The sequence below is a fragment of the Gymnoscopelus braueri genome, assembly GCF_963280865.1.
Source record: "Gymnoscopelus braueri genome assembly, chromosome: 15".
In the NCBI taxonomy this organism is placed as follows: domain Eukaryota; kingdom Metazoa; phylum Chordata; class Actinopteri; order Myctophiformes; family Myctophidae; genus Gymnoscopelus; species Gymnoscopelus braueri.
Window position 1 is genome coordinate 12,910,657 of NC_137620.1, and position 20,990 is coordinate 12,931,646.

The 20,990-nt window shown below is 43.5% G+C and overlaps 1 protein-coding gene across 2 annotated transcripts in view; it reads right to left on the reverse strand.

Annotated features, from left to right (window-relative positions):
• Positions 1-20,990, reverse strand: part of kirrel1a (kirre like nephrin family adhesion molecule 1a) — a 57,727-nt gene that overhangs the window by 19,665 nt on the left and 17,072 nt on the right. For both annotated transcript variants that reach the window (XM_080451130.1, XM_080451129.1), the window contains exons 2-5: positions 6,859-7,008; positions 4,717-4,866; positions 3,037-3,194; positions 638-788 (exon numbers count right to left, since the gene is read on the reverse strand). In XM_080451130.1, coding sequence (XP_080307256.1) covers positions 638-788; positions 3,037-3,194; positions 4,717-4,866; positions 6,859-7,008 — 609 coding nt within the window. The remainder of the gene's footprint in view (positions 1-637; positions 789-3,036; positions 3,195-4,716; positions 4,867-6,858; positions 7,009-20,990) is intronic.

Genomic DNA, 20,990 nt, shown 5'->3' on the forward strand with positions numbered 1-20,990 from the left:
ATCAATGATAAAAGAGTGTTAGATAAAGAGAATGCGATCAAAACTAACAAACGGGTCCATCATCAGCGTTTAACAGCTGATGGTCATTAGTGGTCAGTATCGACTCAGTGGTGTTCTAAATCAGAGATTTCCAACCTGTGGACCGTGGCCCAATGGTGACCTCCCAAAATGAAATGTATTTGGCTGCGGACCCCCATCTGAAAATGTTTTGTTCCAGGGACCCGCCAGAAGCAAAGAGTTGAGTTACAAATGTTCGCTTTAGAAAAATATATACATTCAAAGATTTGCACAAATAAATAAAAAAGCTCATAGCGCAGCACTCGGTGCCACTCTATGAGCTTAGGCCTATATCTATGCTATTTTTGAATAGCCAAATAAATGACACAGATGTGTTCCCGGTCTTAATGGGTAAAAAAAGAATTTGCATTGTGATACCGATAAAATAAGAACTTGAAGTACATGTACGTTGGTTCTATTGATCCAAGCCCGGAACACATCGCATGATTGATCATTAATAATAAACATGCTCTGAAAATGCACGTGGTCAGATGGGTGGGCGGCGAGCGCTTTCAAGATTTTCAAGTGGCGCCCTGATCTAGAACAGGTTGTGAAACCGCTGATCTGAAATGGCTCTTACGGTGGACGTTGAGGGTGACGGTGGTGATCTTGCCGCTGGGGGCGGCCAGGTTAGTGGCCACGCAGCTGTAGTTCTTCCCCGTGTCCGTGTCCACCGGCAGGATGGGCAGGTAGCTCCGCGTGGTCACCCTCTTCCGGTCCGGGAGCACCTCCTGCAGGACAGGGAAAAGGGAGAAGATGTAAAACATGGCCAGAGGGGACAAAGTCAGTCTCGCCAGTACCTCTCACCCTGTCTGTTTCCTTACTGTAAATAATAGGGCTGTGAATCGTCTGCTATCTCACGATTCGATTCAGATTCTTGGGGTCACACTTCGATTCAAAACAAATTTTAAAAATCGATTCTCCTTAAAAGATTATTCCCAATCAGTTTAATCCAAATTATTATATTGTTTTCATCTTGACTTTAACAACTAAGTGTAGCCTAGTTATTTCCGACAGCTCAAACAAAAACATAAATTATATTATACCAGAGAGAGTCGTGTAAAAATTCTTGCCTTTAATGGAATCTTAGATTAGGTGTAGTTTGATGCAGAAACACAGCATAATTGCTTTGATGCCAGTAATACTAAGTGTAATACGAGTGTCAACGAGCGTCAGCTGTAAAGTGGCACACGACATGCACCTCCCCTCAGGTGTGCTGAACTGAAAGTGGAGTTAGTTTGAAAAAAGCCCTTGAATATGACTGAAGACATGATGATGTGATTATGGTAAGCTTTGAATTTCATATCACAAACACCATAGTGTAAAAACGTAAACCAGCAGTGGTCTAAAGGTGAGAGCTCTACCGACTGAGCTACCCAGACTCAAAGTCATAATTGTGTCATAATAGGGTAAATATTCACTGAAAATAGAGGGGAAAAAATAGCGGGCCAAGTATAGACCCCTGGGGGACATGGGTCAATTAAGTAATAATAATTAATAATTTAGTTCCCACTACTTTGGGGTAATTTTTTTTGTCACTGTACATTTGCATAATACATGAATTCCTCTGCATTTACCCATCATAACTATTAGGAGAAGTGGGTGCTATTAATACGGCGCCCAGGGACCAGTTAGGGGTTAAGTGTCTTGCTCATGGACACGTCGACGCGTAGCCTGAGTGGACCAGGTGGTGAACGGGGGGACCTTTCCATTCTCAGACGGCCTTTCTACCCTTTCGGCTTAAGTGGTTAATAAAGATAAGATATAAAAAAGGACATGACTGTCCACCAGTGGTGTAAAGTAACAAGTACATTTACTCAAGTACTGTACAATTTTTTAATTCAAGGAATTTTCACAATTGTAAAAAAAATTTGCAGAGCTACAAGCTCATATGAGCTTGTAGATCTGCTATCTTTGAATAGCCAAATAAATCAAATAAATGACACAGATCTATTCCTGGTCTTAATGGGTCAATAAAAGCTTGGCAAATGTAATGTCCAGATAGTTGATGGGCCTTTTGATTGGAGGGAATTGGCCCAGTAAAAAAATATGAAATGCCTGCACATCGCTGAGGCTGAGGGATAACGGAGATGCATATGTTTCCGTGTTGAGTTTGTCGGGGAAAGCAGAACGAGGGAAATGGGATACGGGCACATATCTGGCTGTTTGCAGAACGCAGAGAAAGAGAGACCGTTGTGCATTGCTTGTTTCAATGATGGAGAGTCAGTCAGTCAGTTACTGACACTGATTATTATTGACCCCCAGGGGCCGGCACAAAAACACATAATATCCAAAGAGATGACATGTGAATACTGTGTGTGCTTGTGTGTGCTTGTGTGTGCGTGCGTGCGTGCGTGCGTGCGTGCGTGCGTGCGTGCGTGCGTGCGTGCGTGCGTGCGTGCGTGCGTGCGTGCGTGTGTGCGTGTGTGTAGTAATCACATTTTTTTACTTAAGTAAAAGTATCAATACTGCAATGAATGTAGAAATACTCTGTTACAAGTAAAAGTCTGGAATTCAAAATGAACTTGAGTAAAAGTGCAAAGGTATTGGTATCAAAATGTACTTAAAGTACCAAAAGTAGAAAGTACTCATTATGCAGAATGTACCTTTTCACAAATTATCATGTATAACATGATGACAAATATTTTGAAAATAGCAGATCTACGAGCTTGTAGATCGACTATTTTCAAATGTCCGAAATGTAGGGTTGAAGTGGTTATTGTTTTGTAATAATAATCAAAATCTACAAAGTAATTAGTAAATAACGTTTTCAAATAATTGAAGTGGAGTATAAATACAATATTTGCCTCTGAGATGTAGTGGAGTAGAAGTATGAGTACTGAAAATTGGAAATACTCCAGTAAAGTAGAAATACCTCAAAATTGTACTTAAGTACAGTACTTGAGTAATGTACTTAGTTACTTTCCACCACTGTGTGTGTGTGCATGTGCGTGTGTGCGCGTTTGTGCGTGTGCTTACAGTGGTACCGACTGCCCCTTCCACAGGCAGCCCATCTTTCAGCCACTCTATCATGGAGGGGGGCTTGGCCCCTCGGGACACACAGCTGAGGTTGTAGGAGTCCCCGGCGTTCAGCAGCACCTCCGGACCCCCGCTTATCACTGGGTCGTCTGGGGGGACTGGAGAGGAGAGCACACATTTAGCAACACACACACGTACGCGCACACACATACACACACACACACACACACACACACACACACACACACACACACACACACACACACACACACACACACACACACACACACACACACACACACACACACACACACACACACACACACACACACATACACACACCTGAAAAATACACCCGTAAGCGAACAGCATCTCCACTGCAAACACTCCAACAGGTTTTATTCTTGGCAGACAGAAATAGCATTGAAAACTGCATTATTATTAATCATTTTTTTAATTTGATATTTTATTTATTATTATTATTAATTTGTTTTTATCAGCTCACAAACACTTGTAAATTGAAACTATTAAAAGTGAAATATTATTATTGGGCCCTATTATTGGGCCATATTCAGTGATGGGGAAAAATATATATTAAAACAAATTTGGTTGTATTCAAGGTTCAAGGAGCTTTAATGTCATTCCATACAGAACGGAATTTGTCACCCAGGTCCTCAGGTCCTGGTCATGGCAGAATAAATAAAAAATACACCCATACACAACATCAAAACAAAAAAACTGTGCAATAACAACAGTATTAAAAGCAGCAGCATTAAAAAAATGCATTAAAAAAACTATTCATGTGTCACAGTTCAGTTCATAGTGCAGAGTTCATGGGTATAATCTCACAGATCACTAGATCACTAATGCAGTTAGTGAACTAATTCCTTCACAGGTGTTACCAATGATTCTAATGAAGGCTCTTAGTGTAGCACTGTGGTTCTCAAACCTTTTAATTTCAAGGACCCCCGTAACTCTGAGAGTGTTCAAATGGAACCAAATGGACCCTTACACAGTCTATAGAGTTTATAATTCTCACAGCTATACAGGGAAGAAGCTGTTCTTTAGCCTGGTGGTACTGGCCTCAATGCTACGCAGCCTCTAATCATTTTATATGTATAATTGTGATATGGATCTCCCTGGGTCTGAAATAAAGATTGAATTGAATTGAATAAGCTCTATGAACAGCAGCCATATTGGAAAGAAATTGGGCTTCTTCTTACTTCATTCACAGGTGTTACCAATGATACTAATGAAGGCTCTGTTCCATTCTGGTCAAACAGAGTCAGGGTGCTGTTATTGTGCATGTTGGCTCACTGGAAACACTCTGCTACACCAGTGGTTCTTAAAGTGTGGACCAGGTACCCTCATCATGGTTCCTTGAGGGGGTTCCAAATGGCCCCTTACGGGTGTGTAATGGGGGTCCTTGAAATTAAAAGGTTTGAGAACCACAGTGCTACACTAAATGGAACAGAGCCTTCATTAGAATCATTGGTAACACCTGTGAAGGAAGTAAGGAAGACCGTGTTATGTTTGGCCCAGGAAGGGCTTCAGTATAGGGAAAAATATGGGCATACACACAATAATACAAGATCAAAGATCACACACACACACACACACACACACACACACACACACACACACACACACACACACACACACACACACACACACACGTACTGAGGACGGTGAGCTTGGCCCTCCGGGATCTCAGGGCCGCGTCAGGGGCCTGGCACTCGTACAGGGAGTCATCGGACAGATCGGCCGACAGGATCTCCAGGTTGTACTGGCCCAAATCCTGGACTCGGAGCACTCGGTACCTGGGCCAGGCTGATGGGAGACACAGAAACACAGCACATGGACAACAGAGGGTTATAACCTCTTCAGCTCTATATATTCTTCACCGTATACGTCTAACAGCGAAAATAGATCTGTAAAGCTCATGATGCCTCGCGATGTGGCACATTGTAGAGCTTGTAGATCGGCTATTTTCTCTATTCAAAATAAATACATGAATAAAATGTTTCACCTATAATGACAAGCCCAAATATAGGGATGCCAGGTTGATGGCTAAAACCCACACTCGCCAAACACACAAGTGCCACGAGCCTCTCGAATCCCCTCCCCCCCCCAGTCCATCCAACGCCACAGCACAGCTGGGCACACTATGCTGTGCATTCTCACCATTAGGTGGCATCCATGCTCTCTTTCACCAGCAGGGGGGAAAGAAAAACGAATGCATTATGACGGCGGCGTTTTTCGAGGACTCTCTCTGAGCGGCTGGCGTCCGCCGCGGTTGCAGCAGTGGCGTTCACGCCAGCTGCCCAGACACGGGATGCTAACGTGAAATCCCTCTGCTGTCGCCTCCATCCAGCCGTTCTAAACTGGGTTTATTTTTTCTATTTTTTCCCCTGCTGTTACTGCTGCCTGCCTAACCTTGCATGTCCTTGTGCCTGCGTGCGCGCGCGTGCGTGTGTGTGTGTGTGTGTGTGTGTGTGTGTGTGTGTGTGTGTGTGTGTGTGTGTGTGTGTCTGTTTGTGCCTTGTATATATGTGCATTTGCATGTGAAATGTCGAAAGCCAGAAAGCGTATGAAAAGCCGAGAGAGGGGAGGGAGGGAGAGGGACAGAGCCACACGCACACAAACACACATTTTCCGTGTGTGTGTGTGTGCGTGTGCGTGCGTGCGTGCGCGTCCACGTGCGCGTGTGTGTTTGTGAAACACCCTGTGTTCATTCACATGTTTCTATTTAAAAGCTTTGGCTTGAAGCACTGGACCATTACAGTAACAATATGATTAAAAGAAGGGGGGCAGAAGAGAGAGAGAGAAAAACAGCAGGATAGGAAGGGAGGGATTGGGGAAGAGAAAGGGGGAAAAGAGAGTAAAGAGAGATGAGGTGAGGAATGAGTGGAGGAAAAGAGGAGAATTTAGAGACTCAAGCAACCTGAAAGTATAAGAAGGGGAGAGGAAAGAGGGAGAGAATGAGGGAGGAAGGATGCTGAGAGAGAGGGAGGGAGGGAGAGAGAGAATGAGAGAGAGAGAGAGAGAGAGAGAGAGAGAGAGAGAGAGAGAGAGAGAGAGAGAGAGAGAGAGAGAGAGAGAGAGAGAGAGAGAAAAATGGGGGCAAGGGAACATAGGAGGCTACGGAGAGGAGAGGAGAGGAGAGGAGAGGAGAGGAGAGGAGAGGAGAGGAGAGGAGAGGAGAGGAGAGGAATTCATGAACCAAGGGTGAAATAGCAGACAAGAGAGCAAAATGCATTGACCTCTACTGTACTATAGGCCAGTGGTTCTCAACCAGTGGTCCGGGGACCACCAGTGGTCCTTGAGGGGGTTCCAAGAGGTCCCCAGCTAAATGATGGAGAGTTGGTAACCAAATGAATCCTTATTACATAGATCTTGAGAGTGTAAAATGAGAGTGTAAAATGAGAGTGTAAAATGAGAGTGTAAAATGAAACCCAGGGGTCCATTTGGTTTCATGTTACGCTCTCAAGAGTTAAATGATTGTTAAACATCTGCATTACTTAAATAAAGTATTTAATGTTTTATTTTTATCAACTTTTGCCTGTTATCTCTCCTATAATGGTACCACATCAAAATACAGCATGGGATTGTGGACAAAATCGTATCCAACGACAACAAAATATAGGTCTTGGGGTCTGAGAGTCTAAATCTCATCAAATGGTGGTCCGTGGCTCAAATGCCCAATACAGAATGGACCTTGATATGAAAAGGTCTGAGAACCACTGCTATAGGCTATAGGCCGTGGTAAAGCTAGGCTGGGCTGAGCTGAGCTGATGGCTTGCTGCAGCTCTATTTCCTCACCCCGGAGGTCCTCTCCGATGCCCAGGGCCAGCCCGTCCTTGGTCCACTGAACGATGCCCGAGTAGTTGAAGACGACACAGGACAGGATCACCCTCTGGCCCCGGACCACCGACTGGTCTGCCGGCTCCTGAGAGAACCGTGCCGTCCACACTGCATGGAAGAAGAAGAAGGGAGATACGGAGAGAGAGAGAGAGAGGATTGGGGGGTTTTGGAGAGGGAGAGAGCGAGAGAAAGGGAGACAGACAGGGAACCATGTCAGTCAGAGGGACGCATGAGGACATTCTCACTCTCTCGAAAACCACAAAGGCATCGTTTTCACTTCATGTGTACAGCTGCATGGAAGGCATGTTAAAATAGCCCGCGAGCAGCGGATATGTAGAATATTATTGTGGAGAGAGAGCTGCGGCTTGGCAGCTAATTGATTAAAAACTGCATTCCTCCCAACTGCGCTGGAATGCAATCTTTGATCATACGATAGCTTATCTCCGCTCACTGAATGCTGCCGCCAGAGGAACGAGTGTGTCGAGAGAAAAGATAGAGGGTGGTGTCAAAGAGAGGAAAACAGAAAGAGGGGAAAGAGGGAGAGAGACACAGAGACAGAGAGAGAGAGAGAGAGAGAGAGAGAGAGAGAGGGAGAGAGAGAGAGGGGAGGGAGGGGGGGGGGGCGGGCGGGCGTTAAAAGCTGACTCAGGAGAGAACAGCTAGGAGATCAGACGGGCAACTTCACCCAAAGGGTCTCGTCTCTCACCCCCCCCCCCCCCCCCATCGCTCATGACTTCTATTTTTTGCTCTCCCCCCCCGCTCTCTCTCTCTCTGCTTCCCCTCTCTCTCCTCACCCTCCTCATTCCACCCTACAGTATGAGTCATCTCCCAGGCTTCCACTCCCCGACCAGAACTTACAGTACAGTGGCTGTCATTGTCTAGCGGTCTTTCTCTCTCTGTCTCTCTCTCTCTTTCTCTCTGATTCCCCCCCTCTCTGTCTGTCTCTCTCTAGCAATCTCAGCCCCCCTCTTAAGTCTAATTTATACTTCATCATACGACGGGAATGACTGGGTTGTTTTCAACTGGGAAAACGTTCTCCAGTTGAAAACCCTGTTATGTTCATCATTTAAGCCCTTACCCGACCCCTTTCCGGCCGCCACACACACACGCGCGCACACGCACGCACACGCACACACACACGCACACATATACATACACATACACATACAGATACACACACAATTGCTGTGGTCCCGTTCCACAGCTAGATAGAAACACGTTCATCTCACATTGGGTCTGGCGGCCCCACCGTCTCACTAGTCCAATAATAAGGGAGGGAAAAGAGAGAAAACAGTGAGAAAAACATTATTGTTCCACTGTGCACGTGTGGTGACAAGTTGTAATTAGCCTTCCCTTGAAGAGGTGACACCAGAACAATGGTGGGGGACGCCAATCAGAAACAGTTTTCCATTGTTTCTTTGTCCCCCCCTCCCTCTCTCTTTCTTTTCTCGCCTTTTGTATTTCACAGAGTGGGGTACAGTAAATTGTTCACACGTTGCCGCATGGTGCTTGTTTCCCCCTCCCTCTCCATTACCGTCTTCTCTCTCTCCGCTCGCTGTGTGTGTCTCTCTACCACATAACACACGTCATTTCACACATTGCTTTGTTTCTCTCTCTCTTGCCTCGTCCTCCTCCCTCGACATCAAAGCGTCGCAATTCTCCTCCTTCTCTTAATACACGACTGTATACGACTATAATAGTGGTTCTCAACCTTTTTTAGGCCGTGACCCCCCCACCCCCACCCCAAATAATCATATTTGAACTGGGGACCCCCCACCCTGATAAGCACTTGGAACGTAGGAGTTGAGGCATTCAATTCAGTTTGACTCTGTTCCACAGACAAACATTGTGAAAATAGCAGCTAGATATGATTTATAATCTCTAGCACCACGATCTACACATCCTCAATGTTAATTTAACTCAGAGAGTGTACAATTGGAACCAAAACGGATCTGTAAGTGTCCATTTGGTTCAGTTTGTACTCGCTTGGAGTTACAGACCCGTAAAGGTCCAAGGTTCAAGGTTCAAAGTTCAAGGTTTCTTTATTGTTGCATCTTGTGAACGGGTACACAAAGTAGCATTCACACTACAGTCCTTACAGGCACTGCCTTTTACATTACACCCTATGAGAAAGGAAACACACAGACCTCAGTGCTCATCTCTGCTAGCTTGTCTATAAAATATTGGTACATTTTAGGTGATAAATATGCCATACAGTTGCTCAATCCTGATTACTTCCACATCTACACCAGAACTTTGTTTTCAATATTCGGTAAGTTCAGAGTTATATTCAAGTCTGGTTCAGTTAATCGCATGACCGCCACACCTCCCCCCTCTTCTTCTTTTTGGCATTTTCAGCAGAAGAGGTGCTCAAGCAGCATTTTTTCTTCATAAAAGGCAGTAAGTGTGAATACCTAAGAGTAACATTTGATTCCGTTTGTACAGTACACTTAGGAGTTACAGACCTTTCCTGAGGGGCCATTGCCTTCCTAACTATCAGACATTTGGCTGGAGGCCCCCTGGAAACCAATCGAGGACCCCCCCCCAGGGTTACCGGACCCCACGTCGAGAACATGATTTTGTGGGGGTCTCCAGAGGACAGTGAAGTGACAATTTAAGGACTTTTAAGACCTTTTTAATACCTAAAAAGTAAGAATTGAAATGAAAAAAGACCATTACTGCATCAAAAGTAAACAACAAACTATACTAGAAAAACTGTTGAAACATTGCCCAAATAATTTAAGAAAGAGGCAAACATTTTGAAAATAGCCAATCTGGAAGCTCACAACGCCTAGAGATTAGAAATCATATTAAATGGGGGTCTGTGGCCTAATGCATATCCAACTGGGGGCCCTTCTGTTTATAACTTAATATTTTATTTAGGGTTGAGTACCGAATTCAGTACTTTTAGTGGTACCGATCGAATCACGTCAATACTACCGAGTACCGGATCACTTAAAAACGAACTGTACCACGTTTCGGTACTCTTGAACGCAACTTGAAAGAAAGTGAGCGGCGGAGATTAGTAAACAAGCCAACATGAACACACCATCACAGTTCAATGATGGGGAAAGAAAACAAACACGCACGGCCAGCCGAAAGTGATCTAAAGTGTGGTTACATTTGACCAAGATAGACAGAAGGTTTATCTCCTATTGCAATTCGGGCAGCTGTCCTTCCAGTTGAGCCCTTGCCCTGCTGCTGAAAGACGGACCGAAAAATAATAACCCGACGTCTCTGCTTAGCGATAGATACTAGTGGTGGGAAAAACGTTCATTTCAGTGAACAAACGATTTCGTTCACGTTCACGGCAATGATCCATTCCAATGATTTGTTCAACTGATTTGTTCATGTCTAGTGAAAAACAACTCAACCACACCGCTGTCTATCTGTCGCGTTAACAGCCCGCCCTCCCATCCTGTGTACAGGGGGGCATGAACGAAAGCATGGACGTAACAGCGAATGGGTTCGTTCACGTTCACGCCAAAGAACTAGTTCTTTTGAACGAATTGATCAAGTACGACCCATCACTAATAGATGGACGGCACTACTCGGGCAGCAAGTAAGTCACCTACTGTACCTTCCCCGATCAACACCTCCAAACATGTCCACTGTAGGAGCATAACAAACTCCAAATGTCTGTTTAGAGCCGCTGTGATTAATCGCTCATAGCTTATAACAAAAGCTGAATGGGGTGGGCAAATGGGCAATTCATGCCATCAACACCTCAGTAGGCAACACACACACAAACATGAGTCACTAAAAAGGTTCTGTCCCCTAGCATTTGAGAGAGATTCAACGTTATGTTTGAACTAGCCTATATTCTATTATAGTCATTTTCAAGTGCAAGCCACATTGTCTCATGGTGTAGTGTAGACTATAATCCATGGAAAAGGACGTGGGCTTTTAGTTGCACATGTTTGAAGATGATTTGAGTTGTTAACGTTTGTTGTTGTAATTAGGCGGCTGAAAATATGGTTTGAGCCAAAAATAATTTGAACAAAAGGTTTCTCAATGGCTTATGGTAGTATCAGGTGTACTTAATAACATATCAAAAGTTTACCGAAATCTGATCATTAGAAATGTCAAATTTCCAAGATGGCCGCCACCAGTTCCTTAAAAGACCATTACTCCTTAATTATTTGCCCTACACAAGTAATTTTGGTGCCTAACCCCATGTTTTGGTGATCTATGAATCTAATTAGCATATATTAAAGTGATTATAAGTACAATAATATATCAAAGCAATTGGTTATAAGCATATTTAACAATGTAATTGGACATTTCTATCTTTTCTACATACTATAATGCCCAGGATTGGTGAATTAATCACAATACATGTAATTCACATGCTGTTGAAACTTTAAAAATGTATTTGGATACCAATAAGGAATACATTAATTATTACTGGGTGGTACTGTGACATTTGTAAAAAACATGGCTGCCAAGTGATAGACTGGGAATATTACACAAATCTTGGAAGACATTCCTTACAGAGAAATGTCTTCACCAATTTGTTTGTAAAGGTGTCCCGTTCCCAAACTGGGGTCCCCCAAATGATTTTGGGGGGTCCCCAGATGGTTAGCTTTATGTGCAACATGGTTTTCTCACTCAACAGTAAACAAACCAACATACAGTATAAGTGTATACAGGGTATCTGCACATTTCTAAAGTTACAATTTAAATACTCTTAAGACTCAATATTATCTCAAATATTAGGTAAGAAAGAGGCAAACATTGTGAAAATAGTACAAGCTCAAAACACTACACTCAGTAGGAAAAAAATGGCCACTTGTCTGGTCTATGGGGAATCCTCAGTGGGTATACAGTGGAGAGAAATGGCCCCTTATGGGCCAAGAGAGGGTGTACAAGTCATCACAGAGCTATCACAACATGTACAGTATCTAGTGTCTTCTACTGGGTGTCTAGGCAGGGGTGGTGGAGGAGTGTGGCGTGGATGAGGTTCAGATTTGCTTGTCACAGAAATCTCCTTATTCCTGAGACTAGTAGTTGTGTGAGGTTTTAGTGCAAAATTAATTTCACATGTCCTTATTTTGTGATTGGTACTGCTGGCAATAAGCTTGAACCCTGATCTTTTTTTCTGGATAATTTTAAGAGCAAGAAGGTACGTACAGTATAGGGGACAGCCCATGACGCCCTGGGCTCCAGTCTCCCCATAGAATCCCAATCTAACCGACCTCCACGCCCATAAGGGGCCAACAAACAAGCATTGCTTTCGGCATACACCAATTTTTTGTTCTGGAGAGGGGACAGGACGCTCTGAGCCATAATGATAAATCACTGGGGGCCCCTGGGAATATTAATGGTCAGCCACCACCGACTCTCCTGTGAGCTAGTCCGACATAGACACCCTTGTCTGCCTGACACACAGTCATGCACCACCACGTGGAGGTCTTGCAACCACCACTATGGGGGGGCCGACCCTCCTCACTACCTGTGCCAACTCACGAGCGCCTATCTCGGACATAGGAGCCAGCCAGACCCGCCAGGAGGTCCATTTGGGACCAGCATACATAGGGACACGACTGTCTGCCTGACACAGTCTTGCAACATATGGAGGTCTTACAACCACCACCACTGGGGACTGTCCTCACTACCTATGCTAACTCAAGAGTGCCTATCTCGGGAGTCCCTATCTCGGGAGCCAGCGTGGAGGTCCACTTGGGACCAGTGGGACTATCCAGTGAGCCAGGCGACATAGGGACACTCCTCTCAGCCTCACGCATTAGCTAAAAACAAACAAAAAACATACTCCCCTCTACCCACCTGAACCCTAGGCCCACTAAACTCTAGACCAGACCCACCCCCCATACTCCCCTCTCCCTAGGCACCCAGTAGATACTCGGTTCTGACAGCTTTACACTAACCTCCATAACCACCCCCACCCCTCTTTGCACACTCACACTGATTGCCTTCCTAATGTGTTAAAAAGTTCTATAAACATCTATTTAATGTTTTTTCAAAATCTTGTGTCTACAAGATGACACTGCGCGTCCACAAGTAAAATAAATATTCTTGAGTATATAGGGTAGGAGTTATGAAGTTCCTGTGGGGTGAGTAAGGGGAGGGGTGCAGAGATATTGGTTCATAATGCAAGAAATGTTTTGGGTTTGGGGTGTATAGTCAAAGATGAATTTAGTTTGGGCTAAATTTGATCCACAGAGCTATCCAAAACCTTTCAATATTAAAAACAACTATCTATCAACTGACAATATTCTCTGCCACCACCTTCTGAATTACTGCAAATTGTGACTACTAGTTTTGTTGTGTTTTGAGGATATCTTGAAGCCTTGTTCCAGTAAAAAATTAATATAAGTAGTTGAACATTTATTATATAATTAGTTAAGTTAACTTGAAACGGGTGACCATTTCAGAGGGTTTTAATAGGGTCACAAACAAAATATTGGATTTCACAATTATCTAATTGTATCTCTGCAATTTGGGCAAGTCCAATGGATTCCCAGGCCCCCAAAACATGGGGTTAGACACAAAAAGTACTTGTCTAGGATAAATAATGAAGGAGTTAGGCTGTTTTAATAATTTTTGGGGCATCTTGGATGCCATCTTGAAAATAACACCTTTCCAGTGGGCAAACTTTGGTAAACTTTTAGTATGTTATTCAGGACACTACATACAACAAAAAACAGTTGAAAAACCTTTTGTTCAATTTTTTTTGGGGTAAGGTGCTTTTTTTCCATATATTCAGCCACCTAAATCGCAATGTTGCTGAAATGCTGTCAAACCTACAGTGCTTCTAATTAATAAGTATCTGCAATAGCCAGGCCTACATGTTGTGATCATCTTTGTGATGAAAACCACACATTGATAAAAATTTGCATATTGTAGCCTATTTTATTCACGTTTATTTTTCTTGTATTATGGTGCAATGGCTATTGAACTGAACATTTGTTATTATGGTATGTAAAATACACCCAAAAAGGGAAAGTACCTGTAATAGAGTGTCTTTATGAGAAAGAACAGCTACTGATTAGGAACATTATTTGCACCTGTGCTGATTATCGATATCCCCTGCACCTGTTCAAAGCCTATGAAGTGTGCTATATGTGTCAGTTCAACCTGTGAAGCTCACCCAAGTGTGGTTATCGAGAGTCACCAGTATTACAGTACCGAAATAGGTACAATTTTTGGTACCGTACCGATTCCCAGAACTTTGGTCAACCTTGGTTGTTTTTAAACGTGTTTTATAAATAAAATTTACTTGACTTGACATCCAAAAGGTTGAGAATCTCTGGTCTATGTCAGTGGTTCTCAACCACTGACATAGGACCACTGGTGGTCCCCGGACCACCAGTGGTCCTTGAGGGGGTTCCAGGTGGTCCCCATGCAGCTAAATGATGGAGAGCTGGTAACCAAATGGACCCTTATAGATCTTTAACTCTTGAGAGTGTAAAATGTTACGCTCTCAAGAGTTAAATTATTGTTAAACATCTGCATTACTTAATTAAAGAATTGATCAACGTTTGCCTGTTATCTCTCCTGTTGGTACCAACATCGATACAGCATGGAATTGTGGACAAAAACGTATCCAACGACAACAGCATATTCTAAGTCTTGGGTCTGAGAGTCTAAATCTCATCAAATGGTGGTTCCGTGGCTCAAATGACGAATAGATAATGGACCTTGATATGAGAAGGGTTGAAAACCGCTGGTCTATGAGGTTTCCTATGTGTGTTCCTGTTCCTGCTCCACGCCTCCCCCATGCCTGCATCTCCTATACTATACCCTCTTCCCCCACACTCTCTATACATATATAATGCTGTTTTAGCCATATACCACTTTCTATTTCTGTGGCCTTCCCCCTCGCTGGTCAGAAGGAGGTTAGAGGCGTACTGTCACAACTCATTCATCACATTAAATATCAGCCCCGCAGCCTCCGCCACTACTCCCCCCCCCCCCCCCCCCCCCCCACCCAGTCCAACTCCTTATCCCTCGCTCTTCACCCGTCTCTCTCCTTTCTCTCCTTTTCTCACTGTCTCCCCCACTGACTGCTTCCCATTTTACTGCCCCCCCCCCCCTCTACCCCTCCCACCCTCCCTCCCTCCCGTCCTCCCTTTCCCATCACACTTCACTCTTTCTGGGCCCTCGGGCGATATGCTTAAGGTCCCCTGTCCTTCTTTCTCTCGCTCTCTCTCTCTCTCTCTCTCTCTCTCTCTCTCTCTCTCTCTCTCTCTCTCTCTCTCTCTCTCTCTCTCTCTCTCTCTCTCTCTCTCTCTCTCTCTCTCTCTCTCGCTTTACTTAACAACTGCCATATGCCTCCGCATCGCCCCCTGTGACTGTAAGGTCCCCCATCACTTACCCGGACCCGTTCTTTCCTTACACGGGCGATGCTCTCTTATGCTCCCCCCCCCCCCCCCCCCCCCCATATCATGACAGATATGTCGTGATTTGCTTAAGTACAATATGCTTGATATATATTTGAAAAGCTCAGTCATGCGAAAACATTTCCATACAATGGTTCCTGACATTCCAGCGCATTAAGGCTCTCTAGATGAGGGGAAAAGCTCTGAAGCAATGAGTACAGAGTCAGATGTAGCTTTAAAATATGCATATACCTGGACAACCCACTTAAGACAGACAGACAGTGGCCTTAAAGCTGATCCCTATGGTTGGCGAGAGTTAATAGGATTAATGAATGGGCCAACGTCCATAACAACCCAACACTAACCAACACTACGACATTATCATTATCAAACCAAGTATCATCTCAACAAGTTGCTGTAACAGCACAATATATACGGTAAAGTTAGTGACAAACTATACTCTCCAATTGATATCGTGAAAATGGATGGATTCAATAAACATTGATAAAACATCCATCTCTAATTAATGTCCATGGATACTCTTTTCATACAGGGTTGCAAAGGGAATATTCAGGTGGAACCTTTAACAATATGGGAATTTATTGGAATTAACTTTACATAACAGGAAATAAAAAGGAATAATAGGAAATAATAATTATAAAAAATAAGGGTTATTTGCTTATGTTGTATTTAAAATTTCATATGCAGATAGCCTATAAACAAGTGCATTAATTAATTCATGAATCCATTAATTTGTCAAATTATTCCATTAATTTGTCAAATAGCCCTACATACAATGTGATATGTGCCATGTGGTGAGTTAGCTAGCTAGCAAGTTAACTAATGAGGTACAAGTACTACAAACGTATTTATAAAACTAAAGTCATGATTTACATTGCAATTAGCGTGCTCAATCAAGCTACATCCTACATGGTAACTAGCTAGCAAAAACTAGAAGAGGGTAAGTTATATTTGCTTTAGGCTATTTATCTGCTGCTGGTTAACTGAAATATCATAATAAACAGTGGCGTAAAGTACATTTACTCAAGTACTGTGAGGTACTTATTTTCAGTACTTTTACTTCTACTCCACTACACCTCAGGGGCAAATATTGCACTTTTATTCCACTACAATTATTTGAAAACTTTATTATAGTTAGTACATTTCGGCAACTTGAAAATAGCCGATCTACAAGCTCACAATGTGTCGCATTGTGAGCTTGTAGATCTGCTATTTTCAAAAGATTTTTAGACATTTGAGAAAACTGGGACATTCTGCATAATGAGTAGCCTACTTTCTACTTTTGGTACCTTAAGTACATTTCAATACCAATACTTTTGTACTCTTACTCAAGTAAATTTTGAATTCCATCAGTTTTACTTGTAACAGAGTACTTCTACATTGCAGTATTGATACTTTTACTTAATTACTTAAATGTGAGTACTTTTCCCACCACTGACAATAAATATAATTCACTCTAGTAGGCTATAGAAACATAATCAAAACTGTCCTGAAAGAATGTAGTCCTTTGGCTCAGCCAGTGCAGTATAGTGTGGGCTGCACATGTGAATTAAGGGGGAGAATATGCACTGTGTGTGTATGCAGAGGGTTTTAATTTAGCTGAATTCCTATTTAATGGGACGCTGGCAAATTATCACACGATGTGACGGAATAGTACGCTGCTGAATGCAGTGCACGGTCATAATTCAATTAAAGCGGGCATGCCTCTAACCAAACAAGACAGAGTTTGGCTCCCATGTTGATCTCAGACATCATGTGGCCGCGGTCTGTGATGTTAGTCATTTATGACATATCTGTGTGACATTATGCCTCCAAATTTGGTCAGGGTTTCAGCCCGATCGACTCGACCCCCTTTGACTTCCATTGTGAAATAAAAAGTTTAATATTTCAAAGAAGCTAAAACGTGGGGAGGGGGGAATAATCTAACCATGTGCACCTCGGGATCCGTATGGGAATGGCGTGGCTCTCTCTCGTGTGGATCCACGCCGTTCCCATGTAGAGGAATGTGTGGTATGACTATGCGAGCGAGGTTTTTCAGCCCGATCCGAGCCTCATTGACTTCCATTATGAAAGTTAAAGGACGACTTCACACATTTTTTTTTTACCTATCTTCATATTATTGGTCCTCACAAATGCTCATTATGATATGGTATCGGTTTTGTCTACTTGGTCTGTGTCTCAGAGAAGGGCTGTGGCCTGTGGACACTTCAGAAACCTGTCTACCAGTGACATCATCGATGGGGAATCCAAGCGGCGGGCTTTCTATTCCTGGGAAGCTAGCATGCTATAATGGAATAGTTCATGCTATAATGGAATAGTTCTCGTTTTAATAAAAATCTAAAAATCTTGTTTGAAAAAGAATGATCTGCATGCCTAACGATGATGTCACTGGTAGGCAGGTTTCTGAAACAGTCCACAGCCCTTCTATGAGAACACAGACCGAGTAGAAAAACATATCATTTTATCATGAGCATTAGTGAGGACCAATTATATGAAGATAGGTTGAAAATGGGTGAAGTCGTCCTTTAAGTTTAACCACTTAAACCCCAGCATCCGTATTGTGGGGAAATCTTTCGCCGCTTTCGGCTTTCCCCACAATAACAGAAAACAGAAAAGACACTAGCATAGAGCCCTGAGGAACTCCGCTCAACCGTATGGGGTTTAAGTGGTTAAATATTTCAAAATAGTATAAAACAAAACAAAAAAAAATAGTGGCGGTATACAGTACTTGGAAATTAGAATTAAAAAAAATCCGCAAATTCCTTAATTTGTTATGATTCTTTTTCATTGTTTTAGACCTTTTGAAATAATAATCATTCGAAACAATGTAGAAAACAACGGGATACTTACTCGTGACCCAATGAAAATGGGCCTGTGACCCACAAATGGGTCCCGAGTTAAAGGAAAGGCTATGGGGTCACAGGTTAGATAGATAGAATACTTTATTGGCAATAAAAAGACAACAACAGAGTCACCCTTCACGAGTGCCAATGTGGATTATATACACAAAAACTTTCACAATTTCCATTGTGGTCCACACACCTAACAGAATATGACAAACACCATAGAACACAACAAGATATGAATCCTTATAATATACATGTATACAGTTTTGAACAATGCATATAGGACAAAGACGTACACGTTAATCCTGGACAACGCCATCCTTACGGCCCTGCCACTACAGCTATACGGAACGAAACCCGCCATGAAAACATCCAACCCAGGCTTCTAATGACAGGCCCGCCTTATGCCACCAATAAAACACTTTTAAACATGCTTATTTCCTTCCCATTTCCATATTATCCACTTAGCAGGTGTCAACACATGCGTGCGTGCGTGCGTGCGTGCGTGCGTGCGTGCGTGCGTGCGTGCGCGTGTGAGTGCGTGTGTGTGTGTGCGTGCGTGCGTGCGTGCGTGCGTGTGTGCGTGTGTGTGTGTGTGTGTGTCTGTGTGTGTGTGTGTCTGTGTGTGTGTGTGTGTGTGTGTGTGTGTGTGTGTGTGTGTGTGTGTGTGTGTGTGTGTGTGTGTGTGTGTGTGTGTGTGCGTGTGTGTGTGAGAGCCTGAGGTACGCACAAAGAGCAGCTAGAGTGGTGAAAAGACAGGAGAGAGGAGGAGAGAAAAGGGGAGCCTGTATGCTGCCATTATGTGGGTTATGCTGCAGTGACAAATTTAGAGTGTGTCCTGATTTCCTTGAGTCACTGATCCCCAGATACCATCGGGAGACTCCTGTCCACACAGAGACATGTGGTCTCAGAGAGCTGTTACTGTGACCGTATGGACACGCGCACACACTCGCACACGCACACACACGCACGCACACACACACGCACGCACGCACGCACACACGCACGCACGCACACACACCGCACAAAAACATATACACAACCATGCATGGCAGACACACACCATAATACACACAAAAACACAAACACACATACAGTAGGCGGTGCAGACGACCTAACCTTCACCACATGGGTTTACCATATCCTGTCCACACACACACAAACATGGCCACTCTAAAGCCCCAAACATATAATCGACACACACGGGTGGTTTTCTGTGCGCTGATTATGCCAAGTGCTCCCGACTAAATCATGAAGTCAACCGGGCATCTCCCATCTCCATCCAAAAGTCCTTTCGGTTTAGTCTAGGATTAGGCCCGGGCCCGGTCTAAAGTTTGGAAAGGGATTAGGCTTTAATCTGGGGGGCGGAGGCCCAGCCCGTGGGGACAAACTGTGGCGCGTGACACCAACAGTGGTGGAAAGTAACTAAGTACATTTACTCAAGTACTGTACTTAAGTACAATTTTAATATTTTTTTAACTTTACTGAAGTCTTTCCAATAGCCGATCTACAAGCTCACAATGCGTCGCGATGCGACGCATTGTGAGCTTGTAGATCTGCTATTTTCAAAAGATTTGTATAAATTTGAAAACTGGGACATTCTCCTAATGAGTCCTTTTACTTTTGGTACTTTAAGTACATTATGATGCCAATACTTTTGTACTTTTACTCAAGTACATTTTGAATTTCGGACTTTTACTTGTATTCCTATATTGCAGTATTGATACTTTAACTTAACTAAGAAATTTGAGTACTTTTTCCACCACTGCCTCCACCTTATGGAAGCAGACACAAAGCCTCCAGGCCGACATGCTCAGCATCGCCGGGTGATCGACTCCCCCCACAACACCATGTCCCTAAACACCAATACAGAGGAACTACACCACAGAACTACTGACAATACAGAGGAACCCAACCACAGAACTACTGACAATACAGAGGTACCCAACCACAGAACTACTGACAATACAGAGGAACCACACCACAGAACTACTGACAATACAGAGGAACCAGACCATAGAACTACCGACAATACAGAGGAACCACACCACAGAACTACTGACAATACAGAGGTACCCAACCACAGAACTACTGACAATACAGAGGAACCACACCACAGAACTACTGACAATACAGAGGAACCAGACCATAGAACTACTGACAATACAGAGGAACTACACCACAGAACTACTGACAATACAGAGGTACCCAACCACAGAACTACTGACAATACAGAGGAACCACACCACAGAACTACTGACAATACAGAGGAACCAGACCATAGAACTACCGACAATACAGAGGAACCACACCACAGAACTACTGACAATACAGAGGAACCACACCACAGAACTACTGACAATACAGAGGAACCACACCACAGAACTACTGACAATACAGAGGAACCACACCATAGAACTATCGACAATACAGAGGAACCACACCATAGAACGACTGACAATACAGAGGAACCACACCACAGAACTATTGACAATACAGAGGAACCACACCACAGAACTACTGACAATACAGAGGAACCACACCACAGAACTACTGACAATACATATAGAACCACACCACAGAACTACTGACAATACAGAGGAACCACACCACAGAACTACTACTGACAATACAGAGGAACCACACTACAGAACTACTGACAATACATAGAACCACACCACAGAACTACTGACAATAGAGGGGAACCACACCACAGAACTACTGACAATACTATTGTAGAGGAAACACACTACAGAACTACTGACAATACAGAGGAACCACACCACAGAACTGCTGACAATACAGAGAACCACACCACAGAACTACTGACAATACAGAGAACCACACCACAGAAAGTTGACAATACAGAGGAACCAAACCA